The 22,145-nt window shown below is 41.0% G+C and overlaps 1 protein-coding gene and 1 pseudogene across 1 annotated transcript; both read right to left on the bottom strand.

The window, feature by feature from the left end:
* Positions 1–3,173: 3,173 nt before the first annotated feature.
* Positions 3,174–4,139, bottom strand: LOC132894988 (odorant receptor 131-2-like). Its single transcript, XM_060935138.1, has one exon. The coding sequence runs from the start codon at positions 4,137–4,139 to the stop codon at positions 3,174–3,176; it is 966 nt and encodes a 321-aa protein (XP_060791121.1).
* A 5,552-nt stretch (positions 4,140–9,691) lies between these two features.
* LOC132894796 (odorant receptor 131-2-like) lies at positions 9,692–12,138 on the bottom strand (annotated as a pseudogene).
* Positions 12,139–22,145: the final 10,007 nt, after the last annotated feature.

Here is a 22,145-nt window from a genome sequence, read left to right as displayed (position 1 = left end):
ATTTTGTTTGTTCTATTTTTGTGTATTTTATTTATTTATCTGTTTGTCTAGTTGTATCTATTTTTCTAATTTTTTGCATTAATAGTTTGTTTTTTCCTATTAAAATCTTGTTCTTGTTATAACTTTATCTATTTATCTGACTGTTTAGTTGTATCTATTTTTATTACAATTTCAATTTTTAATATAGAAAGTTTTTTTTCTATTAATGTTCGTGTGATAACTAGTTCTTGTTATATTTATTGTAGTTGTATCTATTTTGTATCTCAGACTTAAATATTTTTGTAAAACAAGTGTTTTTCTATAAAATATTCTTGCGTTCTTGATAACTGTTTTTGAGGTTTTTTTTTTAACAGAAAAGCCGTTCTGCATGGACATTCATTGAACCCCTCATTATTTTTTAATGGTTATTTATGAGCGTTTAGGGGTTACAATAATGTAAGTCTAGGTTGCTTTATATAAAAGGTATGTCCAGAAATATTGATGTCACTGTCTAAGCAGAGGGATCTGGCTTCTTTAGACGCTGTCTTCTTGAAACTGAATAAATATTTAAAAAGAGCCAAATGAGCCAGAACGGCTCTTTTCAAAGAACGGATCACAAAGATGCGGATCCCATCAAAGAGCCATAAATCCCATCTCTAATCTGCGCTCCGATATCGCACGGGTCATCCAGGTACGCTGGCATTGTCTCTAGAGGAAATGTCGGTGGAGAGGTGGTGTTTAAAAAGGGTGTGGTTAATCGGAAACCTCGGGTTAACCAAGAACATAACCTGAGACGAGCAGGTTTGAGATGCAGCGTAAGTTGCCATGGCAGCATACCTCGGTTTGAACATAGCCAACTTTCGTAGTATGGGTTAATCGGGAAGTTACGCTGCACGTGATCAAGTTACTCGAAGTTACCCTGGTAAGCCAGAAAACCCGCTTCGTAGTACAGGGCCCTGGTGTGAATTAATAAGTCCTTTACTGTTTGTTTTCCCCACCCTAAATGTGGGTATGCATGAATTGTGACTTGCTGTGTGACCATGGCTAATTGAGAAGCTTTGCAGTGATTTTTTTTTTTATTGTGTTTTATAAATCAGTCTGACGTCAGCTTTTATGTTTATTGTTGTGCTATTGTATTAAAATTTCTTTGTGTAGGGAAACAAGTCTCTGTCATCCCAGTACTCGAGCCTGTGTCCTGGTGTGAGTGTGATGGTAATTTGAGTTCCCCTGGTGTCCACCTAGGGGTGGCGTAGTCAGACACTCTAGTAGCATTTGCCACATATGCACAATATGGGGTGAAATATCCAAATTCCTTCCTATCTTTCTTTGAAGATCAATGTTTTAAACTATATCAATAATCATCTACAATCACCTATAGACATAATCTATTTAAATCCAGATCATTATGTAATTGTTTAATGTCATTATTTGTCCGAAGTTGCCCCATGTTTTTTTTTTTTTCTTTTGGAATGTGGTGCAGGCCTGTGTGTATATACACGTACAAACTACTATGTGTGTGTGTGTATATATGTATGAATGAAGTTGACCAGACAAAACATGAAATATCTGTTCATACTGTCTGCAATGAAATTTTAATCACTGCTTTCTTTTTTATTTGCATTTTCCATATGGTCTCTACTTTTTCTGATTTGGGATTGTATTTTTAAATGTAAATTAGTTGTGCCAAAAAAGGCTTGATAATTTATAGGTTACTGGCATTTATCAACATATACAAATGAGTATTATGAAAATCAGAATTCCTGACACTTTTGTACATCCAGTAGGAATTTTTAGTTTGGCGGGCCTGAAAAAAATCATTTACACACAACCTTACCAATTGATATTATTTAATTTATTAAGTTTTAGTTAATGTCTGATTTATTGTCAATTTTATACTTAATCCATAAGCCTGGTGTTTAACTTTTATGAATTAAGAGTTAGTCATTTTATCACCACTTGGGATATGTCGTAGTGTAACCACTAATTAACTATATAAAACCTAACATTCTAATTTCCATCCATTTATCCATTATCTGTAACTGCTTATGGGCAGGGTCACAGGCAAGCTGGAGCCTATCCCAGCTGACTATGGGGGAGAGGCAGGGTACACCCTGGACAAGTCACCAGATCATTGCAGGGCTGACACATAGAGACAAACAGCCATTCACACTCATACCTACGGTCAATTTAGAGTCACCAATTAGCCTAACCTGTATGTCTTTGGACTGTGGGGGAAATCGGAGTACCCACAGGAAACCCACCCATACACGGGGAGAAAATGCAAACTCCACACAGAAAGGCCCCTGTCAGCCACGGTTTGAACTCGGAACCTTCTTGCTGTGAGGCGACAATGCTAGCCACTACACTACTGTGCCGCCCCGAATGTACATTATATATTTAATTCTTTGAATTAAATGAACTCATTCTCATATCTCTAGCCGCTTTATCCTGTTCTACAGGGTCGCAGGCAAGCTGGAGCCTATCCCAGCTGACTACGGGTGAAAGGCAGGGTACACCCTGGACAAGTAGCCAGGTCATCACAGGGCTGACACATAGACACAGACAACCATTCACACCTATGGTCAATTTAGAGTCACCAATTAGCCTAACCTGCATGTCTTTGGACTGTGGGGGAAATCGGAGTACCCACAGGAAACCCACCCATACACGGGGAGAAAATGCAAACTCCACACAGAAAGGCCTCTGTCGGCCACGGTTTGAACTCAGAACCTTCTTACTGTGAGGCGACAATGCTAGCCACTACACTACTGTGCCGCCCCGAAAGTACATTATATATTTAATTCTTTGAATTAAATGAACTGATCATTTTAATTGACTGACCACTAAATTATCTGTTCAGCATAAAAGATTGTCTTATTTTAAAGTTCTATTTATAGCATGGCTTAGATGAGCAGCCAGTTTCAGCCCAAATATCTGACTGGGCACAAACCTTTTGTTTTATTCTCATACAGACACTTAGTGTTCAGCTTTATATTCATGGCACATAGCTGAATTGGATTAAGTGTGTTTGACAAGGTTGAATCACAACACCTAGCAGAGTGTTTTCTTTGAGTTACAGCATACCTATTCTTATGTATAACCACGACTACAACTTTTTTTACGTAGGTCATCTTAGTAGTAAACATTACACTTTTAAATAGTATGCTTAACCCAATTGAACTCATGGCTTCTCTTCAGTGTACATTGACTGCAGACTTACGTTTACATGCAGCAGAGCAGAAGTAGTATATGAATAAGGGCCGTACAGCATCATCTCTCAGTCCATAGATGAGTGGACTTAGGCAGCGAGGCAAGATCAGCAGAAACAAAAAGTTGACATAACGTAAGTCCAAAAAGAGGCTGCTGCTTCCGGCCATTGCTGCAGCTCGCTCTATAATGCTGAAAAGAAAAGAAGTAAGGCACAGGCCCAGCTGAATGAAGTGCAGCAGCACGGTCTTGTGTGCTTTTGCAGCAGAGTCTTTATTGGAGGAAATGGACCTGGCTGTGATCAAAATACTGACATAAGTGAAAAGGATGATCATAGACACCGACACAAAGCAGAATATGTTGAAGCCCCGATAAACATCGACCTGCCACTGCCTGATGAAGAGCCTTTCTCTTGTGCACAACATTTGTACAGTTAAATAGTTAGAATCCATCACTACTCCATAAAGCAAGTCAATTATGAATGTCATGGAACCAATAAACCAAATGACTCCGATAACAATATAAGTTCTTTTCGGAGTGGTTATTTCAGCATGTCTTAGAGGAAAGCGTATGGCCACATAACGCTCTACTGACATCACAGCCAGATTTAAAGGTGCATTATTGAAAGTAGTAGTTGAAACAAAAATCAGAAAAGCACAAGCAGCCATTACTAGCTTGAGATAGGCCACACTTAAAATATACAGCAAAGAAGTAGCAATGAGCTGTAATGAGTCATTAAGAAGCATGTGGGTAAACAGAATGTAGCGTGGAGTCTCTTTAAAAACAGGCTTACTCCAAAGAGTGTAGACCATGATAGCATTCAAATAAATAAAGAACAGTGACATTATTATTGCAACACTAAATTTTGATATTAGTCCTTCAGTCATTGCAACCTGGAATATTTGCTGATGTACAAGCAAAACTTCAGCTGTGCTATCATTAGTGACTGCCATAGTTTTGTACAAACCATGGGCATACAATGATTTTTTACAGACACATTGCAATGATATTATTAACAGAACAGGATCAGACACTACAAATTACCATAACTTTCTCAAAGTACAAAAAGAATAGAGATTTTTCTAATAAATTACAAATCATGTACATGAATAAATGTATGTCTAGTACTGGTGAACCGAGATGTAAGGGGTTCGTTAAGATATGAGCCCAGTCCTGAAGAGGAGGACAGTTATGAGCGTATTTTTATAAGGGACAGCATGATGACTCCAGAGTGAGATGATGACAACTCCAAGGGGAAACTGCATTGATTATGCATCCCTGCTCAATGGCACAGATTCCACAAACGTTTATTCACATTTGAAAAACAACTGTAACACAAATATAAAAATTGTAACACCTAACCAAAAGTGGAAGGCACAATATTACAATATTTAAAATAGATCTAACTGTAAAAATTAGACCTATGAACAAAATGAATCATTCATGTTCTATTGTTTATTCACAATCTCATACATGTGAACCAGAAAAAAACCCCTCCTTTTATTCACCAGTTATGGGATAACTCAGAGATCAAATCAAAACATTAACTCTACTACTTTCATTTTGTCCACTTGAATTCCTGAGGTATTCAATTATACAAATTAAAAGCTACATTCTTGTGGGGTTACGCAGCATAAATTTTGTAACATTGTGGAACCTAAAATTTACAGTGTCTTGCAAAATTATTCATCCCCCTTCATGTTTGTCCTGTTGACACTTTGATTGCACACAGGTGGCGCTTAATCAACTAATTATGTGACTTATGAAGTGAATTGGTAGGATCAGCTCTTATTTAGACCTTATTTTATTTAGCTCTTATTCATACAAAAGGGGCTGTGATGACCTGGCGACTTGTCCAGGGTGTACCCCGCCTTTTGCCCGTAGTCAGCTGGGATAGGCTCCAGCTTGCCCGCGACCCTGTAGAACAGGATAAAGCGGCTAGAGATAATGAGATGAGATGAGATCTTATTGTTTGTTTCACAATAAATGAATAATTTGCACCTTTAAAGTGGTAGGCATGTTCTCATCTCATTATCTCTAGCCGCTTTATCCTGTTCTACAGTGTCACAGGCAAGCTGGAGCCTATCCCAGCTGACTACGGGTGAAAGGCAGGGTACACCCTGGACAAGTCACCAGGCCATCACAGGGCCGACACATAGACACAGACAACCATTCACACTCACATTCACATCTACGGTCAATTTAGAGTCACCAGTTAACCTAACCTGCATGTCTTTGGACTGTGGGGGAAACCAGAGCACCTGGAGGAAACCCACAGGGACAACATGCAAACTCTGCACAGAAAGGCCCTTGCCGGCCACGGGGCTCGAACCCGGACCTTCTTGCTGTGAGGCAACAGTGCTAACCACTACACCACCATGCCATATACACTCACCGGCCACTTTATTAGGTACACCATGCTAGTAATGGGTTGGACCCCCTTTTGCCTTCAGAACTGCCTCAATTCTTCGTGGCATAGATTCAACAAGGTGCTGGAAGCATTCCTCAGAGAGTTTGGTCCATATTGACATGATGGCATCACACAGTTGGCGCAGATTTGTCGGCTGCACATCCATGATGCGAATCTCCCGTTCCACCACATCCCAAAGATGCTCTATTGGATTGAGATCTGGTGACTGTGGAGGCCATTTGAGTACAGTGAACTCATTGTCATGTTCAAGAAACCAGTCTGAGATGATTCCAGCTTTATGACATGGCGCATTATCCTGCTGAAAGTAGCCATCAGAAGTTGGGTACATTGTGGTCATAAAGGGATGGACATGGTCAGCAACAATACTCAGGTAGGCTGTGGCGTTGCAACGATGCTCAATTGGTACCAAGGGGCCCAAAGAGTGCCAAGAAAATATTCCCCACACCATTACACCACCACCACCAGCCTGAACCGTTGATACAAGGCAGGATGGATCCATGCTTTCATGTTGTTGACGCCAAATTCTGACCCTACCATTCGAATGTCGCAGCAGAAATCGAGACTCATCAGACCAGGCAACGTTTTTCCAATCTTCTATTGTCCAATTTCGATGAGCTTGTGCAAATTGTAGCCTCAGTTTCCTGTTCTTAGCTGAAAGGAGTGGCACCCGGCGTGGTCTTCTGCTGCTGTAGCCCATCTGCCTCAAAGTTCGACGTACTGTGCGTTCAGAGATGCTCTTCTGCCTACCTTGGTTGTAACGGGTGGTTATTTGAGTCACTGTTGCCTTTCTATCAGCTTGAACTAGTCTGGCCATTCTCCTCTGACCTCTGGCATCAACAAGGCATTTCCGCCCACAGAACTGCCGCTCACTGGATATTTTTTCTTTTTCGGACCATTCTCTGTAAACCCTAGAGATGGTTGTGCGTGAAAATCCCAGTAGATCAGCAGTTTCTGAAATACTCAGACCAGCCCTTCTGGCACCAACAACCATGCCACGTTCAAAGTCACTCAAATCACCTTTCTTCCCCATACTGATGCTCGGTTTGAACTGCAGGAGATTGTCTTGACCATGTCTACATGCCTAAATGCACTGAGTTGCCGCCATGTGATTGGCTGATTAGAAATTAAGTGTTAACGAGCAGTTGGACAGGTGTACCTAATAAAGTGCCCGGTGAGTGTGTGTGTGTATGTATGTATATATATGTGTGTATATATATATATATATATATATATATATATATATATATATATACACACAAAATAAATGAAGTTGACCAGACAAAACATGAAATATCTGTTCATACTGTCTGCAGTGAAATTTAAAAATCATTGCTTTCCTTTTTTTATTTGCATTTTCCGTACGGTTTCTACTTTTTCTGATTTAGGATCTCATCTCATTATCTCTAGCCGCTTTATCCTTCTACAGGGTCGCAGGCAAGCTGGAGCCTATCCCAGCTGACTACAGGCGAAAGGCGGGGTACACCCTGGACAAGTCGCTAGGTCATCACAGGGCTGACACATAGACAACCATTCACACTCACACCTACGGTCAATTTAGAGTCACCAGTTAACCTAAACTGCATGTCTTTGGACTGTGGGGGAAACCGGAGCACCCGGAGGAAACCCACGCGGACACGGGGAGAACATGCAAACTCCACACACAAAGGCCCTCGCCGGCCCCGGGGCTCGAACCCAGGACCTTCTTGCTGTGAGGCGACAGCGCTAACCACTACACCACCGTGCCATCTGATTTAGGATTGTATTTTTAAATGTAAATTAGTTGTGCCAAAAAGAGGCTTGATAATTTATAGATTATTGGTATTTATCAACATATACAAATGAGTATTATGAAAATCAGAATTCCTGACACTTTTGTACATCCAGTGGGAATTTTTAGTTTGGCGTGCCCTAAAAAATAATTTACACACAACCTTACCGGGCGGCACAGTGGTGTAGTGGTTAGCGCTGTCGCCTCACAGCAAGAAGGTCCGGGTTTGAGCCCCGTGGCTGGCGAGGGCCTTTCTGTGCGGAGTTTGCATGTTGTCCGCGTGGGTTTCCTCTGGGTGCTCCGGTTTCCCCCACAGTCCAAAGACATGCAGGTTAGGTTAACTGGTGACTCTAAATTGACCGTATATGTGAGTGTGAATGGTTGTCTGTGTCAATCAGTGCGTTTACATGCACATAGAGAGAATCGAATTTCTGCTGTTGCTCGACTGAAATCGAAGTTCAAAATGCCATGCATACACCTTAATTCGGCTGAAATTGAACCGAACTTGATTTCTCGGAATCGAGCTACACAACCTAGATTATGCGATTTCTGCCGAGCTACTTAGTGCATGTATACCCTATTGAGCTATGTATTCGAGCTACTTACTTCAGCACTGCCCCTTCCGGAAGTGACGAGTGACGAGACCACAAGCAGGAAACACAACAGCCTCAGTCAGCATGACAACGGCATGAATCTTTTCTTTTTGTGGCATTGTTTGCACTGTTAAAATTTAGCTCACTTACTGTATCACCAAATACATCTGTACAGCTGTTGCATAGCTGTGAATTGTGTACATAAACAAGTCACTGTATTTGTGTGTATGTGTGTGTGTGTGTGTGTGTGTGTGTGTGTGTGTATATATATATATATATATATATATATATATATATATATAAAATGTATATATGTATGTATGTCCAACATCTGAAGAATGTCAATAAAAACAAAACAATTGAACTTTTTGTGTGTTTATTAAGACATAAGTTAAATTGTAAGCAAAAAATGGACTTTAGAAAAATATACAATTGTGCAAAATAAGTTGTCTTACAAAACAGTGGTCTGCGCAGGACAGTTTGTAGCCATACAGTCTGTTAGAGCAAGCCTAACAGCTTGTGAACACGGAACTGGCTATACTCTTGAATAGCTCTTCTTCATGACGACAACCGGAAGTGTACCAACACGATGGGGCGTGTAGCGCCACCTGTGGCTCGGGTGCACAATGTACCTCACACAATAGCTCGATTAACTTGTGTGCATGTAGGATTGGATTTCTCTGGCACCCCTGCTGGGACCCTTAGCTCGATTACCGACAGTAGCTCGATTTGGATGTGCATGTAAATGCACTGTATGTGTCAGCCCTGTGATGACCTGGCGACTTGTCCAGGGTGTACCCCGCCTTTTGCCCGTAGTCAGCTGGGATAGGCTCCAGCTTGCCTGCGACCCTGTAGAACAGGATAAAGCAGTTCCAGATAATGAGATGAGATGAGACAGAACCTTACCAATTGATTGATATTATTTAATTTATTAAGCTTTAGTTAATGTCTGATTTATTGTCAATTTTATACTTAATCCATAAGCCTGCAGTTTATCTTTTATGAATTAAGAGTTAGTCATTTTATTACAACTTGGGATCTGTCGTAGTGTAACCACTAATTAACTATCTAAAACCTAACATTCTAATTTCCATCCATTCATCCATTATCTGTAAACGCTTATCATGTGCAGGGTCACGGGCAAGCTATCCCAGCTGATTATGGGCCAGAGGCAGGGTACACCCTGGACAAGTCGCCAGATCATTGCAGGGCTGACACATAGAGACAAACAGCCATTCACACTCATACCTACGGTCAATTTAGAGTCACCAATTAGCCTAACCTGCATGTCTTTGGACTGTGGGGAAAAACGGAGCACCCATAGGTAACCCACGAAAACACGGGGAGAACATGCAAACTCCACACAAAAAGGCCCCCATCAGTCACTGGGCTCGAACCCAGAACCTTCTTCCTGTAAGGCGACAGTGCTAACCACTACACCACCATGCCACCCACATTCTAATTTATTGATTTCAAATATAAACAGAGTAACTATGTTCCATTTTTTAAACAAGAAGTGCCACTGACATCATAAAAAAGAAAAAAAAAACAGCTGGAGTGACTCCTGGAAATCATTAGCTATTACATGTAACCATATTCTATGAACCCTTGAATACTGCCAGGGGCAATGTTTCATATAGCTGGATACCTTCTTGTGTGCATGCGCACACATGTCGAGACCTTTAATAGAAAGTCATATGGTGCGATACTGTGTCAGCACTGGAAACATCTACAAGCCCGTACAGCTTCATCTCTTAGTCCATAGATGAGTGGGCTTAGACAGCGTGGCAAGATTAGTACAAACAAATAGTTTAGATAACGCAGGTCCATGAAGAGGCTGCTGCTACTGCTAGCCATTGCTGCAGCTCGCTCTATAATGCTGTAGAGAAAAGAAGTAAGGCACAGGCCCAGCTGAATAAGGTGCAGCAGCACGGTCTTGTGAGCTTTTGTGGCAGAGACTTTATTGGAGGAAATGGACCTGGCTGTGATTGCAATGCTGATATAAGTGAAGAGGATAATCACAGTTACTGAACCAAAGTAGAACATGTTAAAGCCCTGAACAACATCTACTTGTCACTGCTTTATGAAAAGCCTTTCTCTTGTGCATATTATTTTTTGTGAAGTAAAAAATTTAGAATTCATCACTACTCCATATAGAAAGTGAATTATGAAGTTTATGGAACCAATAAACCAAATTACTGAAATGGCAATAATAGTTCTTTTCTGAGTGGCTATTTCAGCATGTCTTAAAGCAGGGGTTTTCAAAGTGTGGGAGAGTCAGCCCCCCCCCTCGGAGAGCAAATAAACAACAGCGCCCCCCCTTACAATTTTTGTTGTTGCTATACTTAATGTTCCATTCGTATTTAAAAAAAAATGGTTGTTTTACACATTATTTTTTTCTTTTTCACATTTTAAACATCTGTGCTTTTTAAAACATCTTGTTTTACACATTTTAAACATCTCATAGCATTGTTAGCTAGCACCTCTTGGCAGACAACACACTGTAGCAGTGGAGCATCTTCAGATCCAGTCCATGAAAATCCAAACTTTAAATAATTGTGGTCATACTTCCTTCTTTTTCCAGTCCCCCCAGGATTTTGCGGGTCTTTTTTGTGATTGTTGCGGGCTAAAATGTCTGATGTTGTGGGGGGTTTTCCAAAAAAATTGCGATGAAAGTTGCGGTGTTTAGGTTTTTGTTGCGATTACATTGTGGGAGGAAGTGAAAGTTGCGAGAAATTGTTGCGATTTTCTCTTTTTGTGATTAAAATTGAGTGATATGTTAAATATTAAGTTATTACTGAAAAACTATTGATTAAAAAACAAAGACACTGAGAAATGGTCCTATAAACAACTTTACTAATATAAAAGATTACCAGGACTACAAAAATGCAGAAAAACAGGCTTTACTTATCCAAATGCACCTGTTGGTTCAAAAGTTAAAGTGCAGAGAACCTCACAGCACAACATGAAGTTACCTTAAAATATAATATAAATGCTTCAGCTTTCATGTAAGAAAAAAAAAACTATTAATACTAGTACTGTGTGCAGGCAGTCTCTCCTGAAGACTAAATTAAACAATAATTATAAACTAATAAAATAAATGGCTCAGGCTTCATAGAAGAAAAAAACAATTTGAACAGAATCTCACAGTATGATGCTGAAGCTGCCTAAACAATGGAAAATAAAATATCATTTTGGCAAAAATGTTGGCATCCATTAATTTCTTGTATTAAGTAAAAAAATAAAGTGCACGCAGTCCTTCACTGTAAACATAACACTTTCAGTAACAGAATTTAAGCCTACAGAAACACTGACTCGCACATCATGCAATGTTGCCAGATACTGCTGATGTTTTCCAGCCCAAAATATATTCAAAACCCGCCAAAATGCACTTGAAACCTCCAATCTGGCAACACTGCGCGCATGCTGCTTCTCTTGAACATAGACATCCGGAAGTAAGGCGGAAGGTAGTTTGTCGATGTCACCTCAAGACGACCCCAACGATTGGTCAAATTTGCCGGAAAGTTGCGGTGATTGGATAGAATTGCAGCACCGCCCTGAATTCGAGGGGATTGGTTGAATTTGCGCTGAAGTTGCAAATCGCAACATCCTGGAGGCTCTGTTTTTCTTTGCTTGGCCGTGTCCTCACTCCCTGGAGCTTTAGGTACTAAAAATCGATCCATTTTGTCTCTCACGTTGCGCCCCCCCTGAAGAACTCTGGCGCCCCTCAGGGGGGGCGCGCCCCACACTTTGAAAAGCCCTGTTAAAGGAAAGCATATGGCCACATAACGCTCTAATGACATCACAGCCAGGTTTAAAGGTGCATTATTGAAAGTCGTAACTGAAACAAAAACCAGGAAAGCACATGCAACTGTGACTAATTTGAAGAAGGACAGACTGAAGAAGTACAACATGGAGGTAACAATGAGCTGAATCGAATCACTGAGAAGCATGTGGGTAAACAGAGCATAGCGTGGAGTCTCTTTAAAAACAGGCTTACTCCAAAGTGCGTAGACCATGATAGCATTCAAATAAGTAAAGAACAGTGACATTATTGTTGCAACAATAACTTTTGAGATCTCTCCCACAGTCATTGCAATCTGAAACATTTGTTGATGTATAAACAAAACATCAGCTGTGCTATCATTAGTGACTGCCATAATCTTGTACAAAACATGAGCATACAGTGATAATACTGACAGAACAGGCTCAGTCACTACAAATTATCAAGACGCTCTCACAGTCAAGACTTTTCTAGAGTACAAAGAAAATAGACAACATTTTACAAATGATGATGTGAATGGAGAAATTTCCAGTGTTGGAGAATTGAGATGAAAAGGTTCATTAAGATGTGAGCCCAGCCCTGAAGAGTAGGACAGTTATGAGCTGATCTTTATAATAAAGAACATGGTGATCCTAGAGAGGGATGATGAGGACTGGGACTCTTAGTGTGAGTATGCATTTCCCATCGTCATAGTTTCCATAAATGCCTTTGACTAATTTGGAGAAGGACAGACTGAAGAGCTACAACATGGAGGTAACAATGAGCTGAATCAAATAATTAAGAAGCATGTGGGTAAACAATAGTTGAGCAATAGCTGTAGAATAATATGAACAATAGATTTAACATAAATTTGAAAATTGTAATACCTAACCACAATGAAGTCAATATAAACAATGTTTAAAACAGTAAAAAAAAATTAGAAACAAAATTAATTTTCCAGTTTCACTGATATCCATGATATTCATATGCAACTTAAAAATCTTTTTTTAATAGAAAGCTATCTTTCTTTATTTACCATCTACCAAGTATGTCATAATGCAGATAAAAAAAGCAGTTACTGTACCACTGTATATGGCAATCAGCAACAAAACAAAAAGCCATATTCTCATGGGGCTATTCATCAAGATACAGGAAGCATTAGATGAAGATAACATTTTGGACCCTTAAACATATGTTTCCAATGTAAATTGATTTGTCTTAGGAGTGAGTGGGGTCATCATGCAGAACCATATATCTAAAATAACAATGGCTGAACACCCCCAGGGTAACTATGAAGGACAGAGAAAAAGAGAGAATGTATACAGTTGTGGTCAGAGGTTTACATAAATGGATGAATGTCATCATGGACAAAAAATGTCTTGGCAATATTGGGCTTTCAAGATTTCTTTGAACTGTTCTTTTTCTGTGACAAAAATGATTGCACAACATACAACTTCAGTCAAAAAAAAAGAATTTGGTGCAAAAATTATAACTTATTTTGGGTTTTGTAGAATAAACATAGGATCAGAATTATACATACAGGATCCAACTTTTATATATGCCCACTTAGATTATTAATTCAGTGGCACTGAAAGTTCCAAAATGTCATTTAACTTGTTAAGTCCAAGGCCTCTCATCTTCCTACCAGTTACAGTTGGTAGCTTCTCTGTGCCAACCAACATAAAAAGTTTGTTTGACAGCACTCATTGGATTGACCAACACAAATACAGGACAGAAAAGTCCAAGGAGCTCAGTGTAGATCCAGGAAAGAGGATCACAGGTTTACACAATCTAGAAATGTCTCTGAGAACCATTTCTAAACAACTGCAGATTTCAAGATCTCATCTCATCTCATTATCTCTAGCCGCTTTATCCTGTTCTACAGGGTCGCAGGCAAGCTGGAGCCTATCCCAGCTGACTACGGGCGAAAGGCGGGGTACACCCTGGACAAGTCGCCAGGTCATCACAGGGCTGACACATAGACACAGACAACCATTCACACTCACATTCACACCTATGGTCAATTTTAGAGTCACCAGTTAACCTAACCTGCATGTCTTTGGACTGTGGGGGAAACCGGCGCACCCGGAGGAAACCCACGCGGACACGGGGAGAACATGCAAACTCCACACAGAAAGGCCCTCGCCGGCCACGGGGCTCAAACCCGGACCTTCTTGCTGTGAGGCGACAGGGCTAACCACTACACCACCGTGCCGCCCTGATTCTAAGATCATCAGTTCAAACAAATGTATGTGAGTACAAGTTATTGGAAGGTGTCAAGCCACTTTGCTGGAAGATGACCCAAACTGTCACACTCAGCTAAGAGGAAATTGGTTCAGATGGTCAGGAACAACCCAAGAACCTCCAAGGCACAGGCCTGCCATGAACTGGAAGCTGCTGGAACACAGGCAAGGCGGCAAGATCTTCTGATAGGTGGGGCACCACTGAGAGAAATACTGGTATTTATTTCTTTTTACATATACTACGGTATCTCAAAACACACACTCAACTTTACACACATGTTAACAGTAACAGGTACTGGTTGGGGCAGCACGGTGGTGTAGTGGTTAGCACTGTCGCCTCACAGCAAGAAGGTCTGGGTTTGAGCCCCGTGGCCGATGAGGGCCTTTCTGTGCGGAGTTTGCATATTCTCCCGTGTCCGCGTGGGTTTCCTCCGGGTGCTCCGGTTTCCCCAGCAGTCCAAAGACATGCAGGTTAGGTTAACTAGCGACTCTAAATTGACCGTGAGTGTGATTGGTTGTCTGTGCCTATGTGTCAGCCCTGTGATGACCTGGCGACTTGTTCAGGGTGTACCCCACTTTTCACCCATAGTCAGCTGGGATAGGCTACAGCTTGCCTGCGACCCTGTAGCACAGGATAAAGTGGCTAGAGATAATCAGATGAAATGAGGTACTGTTTGGCAATGTACTGTCTGTTTGTGCTAGTTTTCATTTTTGCATTGTCCTTGTTGCCTGCACTTTATATTGTGTGTAGTTTATTGTCTGCAATGTTTGCACTCACTACACTCATGCACTTTACGTTGTTATATGTAGATTTGTAGTCCTGGGATGTTTAATGTAGCACCTTGGTCCTGGAGAAACGCTCTTTCTTTTAACTGTGTACTGTACCAACTGTATATGGTTGAAATGACAAAAAATTCTTGACCTTGGTTTCATAACCATGCTATGGTGGATTTTACCCCCACCTAGCCGGTCAGTGAATGTGCATGTGTTACCGCATCTGTCTTTGACCATGGGGGCTTCCTTTGTTCGTAAGTGAGGCTGCTTTTGCATTGTAAAAACTATTGCATCCTGGGGTCAACTTTGTAGGTGCATTTGGTAATTAAGTGATCAATCTCATTGAATCTGAAGGTTAATAATTAAATCATTAAATTGAATCAGTCTCATTGAATCGTTTTCATTAAATCAGTCTCATATCATTAAATCACTCATGGAATCAGTCTCATTAATCAGTCTCATTAATTAATACCATTAATTTTGGTGCTTAATAATAAATTACCAAACAGCTAAATTATGGTATATTCCAAATTATGATCACTTATCATATTACATAACTCATATGCACCTTTGAATTCTTGGAGATTGTGTGACTTCGAAGATATTGGAACACAAATAAATACACAGTTTCAATAATAAATGAATTTATTATAACAATGATAAAAATTGAATAATAACAGTTGAAATATATACAAATATGATATATACTTGATGAGCGTGTGTGTGTGTGTGTGTGTGTGTGTGTGTGTGTGTGAGCGTGTGTGTTTGTGTGTGTGTGTAAAAAAAAAAAGAAATTAAACATGAAACATGTAGCGTGTGTGTGTGTGGGAGTTCACCACGTGTTTCTAAGTGAAAACAAGGGAGTTAGCTTTGGTTGCTAAGACAAAAGAATTAGCTTTGTGTTGCTAGCTAAGGAGGGTGTGTCACCACGTGGGGTTTGAGAACAAAGGATTTAGCTCTGGTTGTTAGCTAAGATGTGTTGGCCATGTGTGGAGACACAGATTAGCCTTGTGTCGCCAGCTAAGAGAAAGGGATGCTAGCTAGCATGTGTTTGTGTGTGAAAGGCCTGGTGACCATGTGGTAAGGCCTATGGCCTAGCAAAAGAAAGGCTAGCGTGGGATGCTAACTGAGGTGTGTTTGACCATGTGGAGACACAGATTAGCCTTGTGTTGCTAGCTAAGACAAAGGAATGCTAGCTAAGGTGTGTTTGTGAGGCCTGTGGAGGAAGGCCGCCACGTGTTCTCCTTTGAGACAATACAATTAGCCCTGGATGCTAATGGGACAAAAGAATTAGCCATAGGCTAATTTCATTATAATCGTACTGAATCCACTGAAATCTTGATGAGGTCAAGATGTGTGTAAATAATGAAATTAAAGTATTAGAAAGAAAGAGAGAGCATGCAAAATCTATTTAACAATTGAGAGATTAAAACAAAATGGAACAATCAATTCAATTCAACACACTGCGTGTTTACAGTGTACACATTTAAACCGTTCCTGAGTTTAAATTCACACTTCTTCATAAAAGCTAATTCCTAAGACTAGTTTTTTGCCCAAATGCCAGTCTTACTCAGTATTTTGCCTCTACGCAAACTTATGAAGAGATGTTCCGAGACTTTTGGAGTTTCACCGTTGTGAAGCCTTCCGTGAAGCAGAGAATTTCTTGGTCCGACGCGTGGTCGCTCGTGATGAAAAGAATGTCTCTGATCAAACAATGTGCACAGAATTAATTAGAAGGATCCGGTCGCTCCTAATTTTAAATTAACTGCTCGGGCTGCAGTTTGTACGTACTTGATAATAGAAATAAAAACCGGTTGTAACTCATTTGAGTTAGATCGCGCGATTTTTGGATTTTTACCGTGGCCAAAGGTAAACAAAGAAATCGCGCTGAATCGTGGATCTTGCAAGAAAGAGAAGAAAAGACGTCTATCTTGGGTTTGCTCGGCGGAGCGAATCTCTTTGTGCCTGCAGACCGCTGGTCCAGATGGAAAGAGAGAGAGAGAAGTCCTCCTTTTGTCCGTGTTGAAATCACGGCGCCAAAAGAGGAGGAGCTAGGAGTTTCCGGGTTTCTTATGCTTTCATGGAGGATGTGATGTTGGTGATCCCGCCCCCGCATGATGCAGGTCAACGTGGAAGCTGGTGATGGGAGTTGTAGTCCTTAAAGGGACTGTTGTAGTTCTTAGACGGACTGTACCTACAACTTTGTTGGTCATATCACTCTCTCTATTTTTTCTCCTTTATGTTTGACACTGAAGCCTTCTTCATCCTAGATTTTTTAAATAGTCATGTTCTACACTGTTATTCCTGTGTTGTACATCTCAGGAAGTAGTTTTTTTTTTGGTCAAATGTGTACATATATCACTCAGATCCAAAAAGTATATATTATAGAATATTTTACATACCAATGTAGTGACTCATGGCTGCAGCGGGTGAAGACAGATACAGGACCCAGGAGTATTGGGAAAGTAAGTGCTATTTTCATTTTTAAGGTGCAGGGTACTGGAAAAAAGGGAGTGAGGAAAAGCTGTGGTGTCTTTGGTGAGGGCAGGGTCAGAGCTAAAGGGGGCAGGCGGGGCCATTGCCCCTGGGCCTTGGGCCCTCCCTCTAGCCATACAGGGCCCCACCCTTTGACATTCAGGCCCTCCCTATAAATGTGCCTTATGCGATTTCATTGGAAATTCCTTGAAACCTACAAGTTTTCACATGATTACAGACTAGTTGACCTATATATCTCTCATTTTTGCTACACATTCTTATCATGGTTAAAAAAAATAAATAAAAAAAACCCTGTGAAATCAGGATAGTTGAGGCTTTTCTTGGATTCGAGATAACTGTGAACGCATCCGCTTCTGAACTGGAGAGCCGAATTATTAGCTGCCTTGAAGGGAATGGCTTAGATCTCTCCAGATGCCATGGACAGGGTTATGATGGCACAGCAAACATGAGTGGAATTTATTCTCGTGTTCAAGCGAGAATAGTGGAGCGGGAGCCCCTTGCTTTGTACGTGCACTGTGCAGCTCATTGTCTGAATTTGGTACTGAATGATTCTGTCAAAACTATCCCAGAGATTAGACAGTTTTATGATATGGTTGCCAACAGTGTTAAGAGATGGGCATTACTTGGCGACTTATTGAGCCCAGCGAGCAGGGACATAACCTTGAAACGCCTCTGCCCAACCCGCTGGTCCTCCTGCTATGATGCACTTGTTGCGTTAAAGTACAGATATGGAGATGTCATGAAAGCTGTCACTTACAAGCGAGAAAACGAATGAACGAGATGAGGCAGATGCACTTAAAAAGGCCATTACTAAATTTCAGTTCATATTTTTAATCAGCCTTCAGACAAAGATTTTGGAGTGCACTAATGCCATCTCAAAGTTACTGCAGGAGAAGACCATTGATCTCCTCAAACCGTCTGCATTATTGCAGAATGCCGTACAAACTCTACAGGAGTACAGGGAGCAGTTTGATGAGGCAAAGGCTTCCACTCTGGCATTGGCTGTGAAATGGGGCAGTCAAACGCAATTTGTAGCCACCACGTTGAAAAAAGTGAAGCGCCACTTTGATCACCTTAGCGAAGACAGTCGGCTTTCCAATGCAGAACATTATTTTCGGGTGAATGTGTTCTATGCATGCCTTGATGTAATCATTCAGCAGCTGTCACAAAGGTTTGTCAGTTTAAATTGGACTGCTAATTTGTTTGAGGCTATTCATCCAAATACGCTTCAGCATGCCAAGGACGAGGAGCTATACGAAGTGGCCCGTCGACTGTGTGATCACTATAGTCGGGATATTGACTCCAGCTTTCCTGGTCAACTAGTGTCATTTAGGGCTTGTTTCAAGGAGCAGATAGCGAGACACACATCTGTGCTTAGCCTGGCCAGGTTGCTGGTAATAGATCATCCAGCAGTAACTTCTACATTTAGTGAGGTGTGCATGGCCTTCTTGCTTTTTCTCACTCTCCCCATCTCAGTTGCGACAGCAGAGCGCTCTTTCTCCAAATTAAAATTGATAAAAAAAATTATCTCAGGAGCGCAATGGGTCAAGAGAGACTCTGTGGATTGGCCATTTTATCAATTGAGAATGAGTGAGCAAGAGCGCTTAACATCCCTCAAATAGTCGACGACTTTGTGGAGGGCAAGGCGCGTCGAATGCCTTTTTAATGATGAACGCAGGTTTCCATGTTGGCTTTGTAGTTGAAGACATGCTTACACAATGAGGGTGTATCATTCATGATTGTTGGATTTTTTTTTTGTTGTTTAGTGTCTATTTGGAACATAATAAAAAATGAATGGAAAATACAGGCTATATAGGTCTATAAAAAAAATAAAATAATTAAAAAAAAAATTGGCTGGCTGGTGGGTCACAGGTGGGCCTTGTAGTGAATGGGTCAGGTCTCCTGTCCTTCACAGGTACAGGCTGGCATGAGGGACACAGACTGGGAGAGTTCTTGTTGGTTCTGTGATGTTCTCATTGTCTTTGGTGTCGGCGATGTGGCCTAGCGGAAGGAAGGACATCAGCTACCTTGTCTTGACAAAGCTTAACTGACTTGTATCAGTGGTGGCACCTTTTTTACTTCCCTGGCTGCTTGAAGAGGGTAGATAGAGTTGCTGCTTAAGCCACTACAGCTGAATGTGCTTAAATGGCTCTGCCTCATCCCACACTGCTTTTTGTGGTCCAAATCACTGGTGCTGAAATGACTTTGTACCTTCAGCACCATCAGAGCAGTAGTGTGAGGAGTAATGCACTGCTTAGACTGGGGTTTTCCTGAGCCACTATCATAGTCCCAGCCCTTAGCTCCAAGCCTACCCTCCATGTAGGCTCAGCCCAGAGGCCATAGCATCTTGAAAGGCCATTGCATTCCCACGCTGGGTCCCAGCTTTGGTTTGGATCTGGAAAGACAAGTCTTAGAGGGTCAAAAACCAGTGAGTAACACAAGCATTGGTATCTTTAGCTCTTGCCATTCACTTGCCATCACCTGCTTGATGGCCAAGGTTTCTCTCTCCATACCTGTATGTGTTTTATCGGCAGGGAGCAGCTTGTGGCTTATAAACAACACAGGATGCTCTTCATCCTTAAGGCCTAGGAAAACACAGTACCCAGGTCCATCTCCGATGCATCCCTCTGGACAAGGAGCAGCCTGTCGAAGTCCAGGTTGTGGTGGATGGGGGCAGTGGTGAAGGCCTGCTTCAGGGTCTGGAAGGCCTGTTCTGCCTTGTTGGTCCATTGCACCTTCTCTGGTTGGCCTTTCCGAGTCAGATTTGAAAGGGGAGAAGCTACAGAGAAGACATTAGGCAAGAATCTGCAGTAGTACCCAGCCAGACCCAAGAAGGCACATACCTGTCACTTGGTGGTGGGACAGGGGCACACCCAGACAGCCTCAATGTTCTTCTCATGTGGCTTGAGTAGACCCCTGCCGATGTGATACCCCAGGGACTGTGCTTCTGTCAGCCCCAGATGACACTTGCGGGAGTTAGCAGTGAGGCAAGATGTGAGAAGTGTTGAAAAATATTTGTCTGTAATAACATTAGGGAAGCTAAAACATAGGTTTCTATGTAAATTGAGATGCCACAAGGGTGAATGTGTTCTGGGTTATCATACAGAACCATATGACTAAGAACAATGGCTGAACACCCTCAGCTCAACACATCTTAAAAAAGAGAGAAAAATAGTGAATCTATACAGTATGTGCGTGTAGCTTTGCCAATTTCTGTAAAGCTTAAGATAAGGTAAGATAAAGTAAGGAAGTAAAGGATTATTACTACATTAGCAGTACTTTTACAGAAGTCAGTAGGTTTTATTTACTCTTTCCACCACTGGGTGTAAGGTATGTACAGATTTTTCAAAGAAAGTTGACTATCTTGGCAGTTTGCCATTTTATTTGTGAAGTCTTTTGACTGTGCATTTGTGAGCTGTTTACTTGTTTGCTTTGTATTTTCTCTTTCTTTTGTGAATTGGATTGTTTGGTTATCTGCGATTTTCATGCCAAAATCATGCCAAAATTTTCATGCCAAAATGGATTTGCCCCAAAATCTTTCTGCAGTTGCATCCTACGAATCTCATTGTTACTAATATTTTGTTATTTGAATCAATAAGTCTATATGCTAAAGTGATTGCACTTTTCCCAAAGAAACATAACAGCTTAAAAGTTTTATATTCTACACCTCTACAGCTTAAGTGCACAAAGGAGGATCATCAGTGAACGTATTACCGATGCAGTCAGAGCCACATTTGATGCCAAATGACTAGATTTCATTTCTTAATGCAGAGCTAATCAATTAAGTGTATGTAGTCATTCATTTGTTCATTCATTCTACAGATTAGCCTACTCCATCCATCCATCCATCCATCCATTATCGATACAGCATATCCATGCGACTTGTGGGGGAAGCTGGAACCAATCCCACCTGCCTTTAGGTGAGAAAATTAGCCTACTCCTCTTTTTTTTAAAAGTCTGTTCTTATCAAACAACCTTGTTTTAGCATATAAGCTTGAGTTGCAAGACATTTATTCTAAATTATCACAATTTTGACAAATACTCATGAGAGAAAAATTAAAGAAAAGATCCCCAGATGAATAATATTTACGAGCATTTGTTTTTAAAGCTTGCTTTAGCATTTGTTCTTGTACTGAATATATATCCATCCATTATCTATAACCGCTTATTCTGTGCAGGTTCGCAGGCAAGCTGGAATCTATCCCAGCTGACAATGGGTGAGATCACCAGATCATCGCAGGGCTGACACATAGACAAACAACCCTTCACACTCACACCTATGTTCAGTTTGGAGCTACCAATTAGCCAAACCTATATGTCTTTGGACTGTGGGGGAAACCGGAGCACCCGGAGGAAACCCACCCAGACACAGGGAGAAAATGCAAACTCCACACAGAAAGGCCCCCGTCGGCCACTAGGTTTGAACCCAGAACCTTCTTGCTGTCTGGTGACAGTGCTAGCCACTACACCACTGTGCCACCCCTGAATATACATTTTATATTTAATTTCTTGAATTAAATTAACTGATCATTTTAACTGACTGACCACTAAATGATCAGTTCAGCATAAAAGATTGTCTTATTTTTAAAGTTCTATGAATGGCATGGCTTAGTTGAGCAGCCAGTTTAAGGGCAGATATCTGTCAACAGATAAGCTGCTCCAATTCCAAAAGTTCACATTTAGCTACATACAGTTTGAACACCGAGCAGTGTTTTTGAATCGTAGGTTTTATCAAAGATGTCTCAGTACTCAAATATCCCTGAATGCATTTCACACAAAGTATACCAGTGACAACAATGACCACAGCCTGATCCATTTTTCATGCCTTTGTTCTACACATTTTCTTCAGGTTTCTTCCAGCATTAACAACAAACCCCCATAATCATTTCCC

The sequence above is a fragment of the Neoarius graeffei genome, chromosome 12 (assembly GCF_027579695.1).
Source record: "Neoarius graeffei isolate fNeoGra1 chromosome 12, fNeoGra1.pri, whole genome shotgun sequence".
Classification (NCBI taxonomy): domain Eukaryota; kingdom Metazoa; phylum Chordata; class Actinopteri; order Siluriformes; family Ariidae; genus Neoarius; species Neoarius graeffei.
The sequence above is the reverse complement of the archived record's forward strand: the minus strand, read 5'-3'. Positions and strand labels throughout refer to the sequence as shown.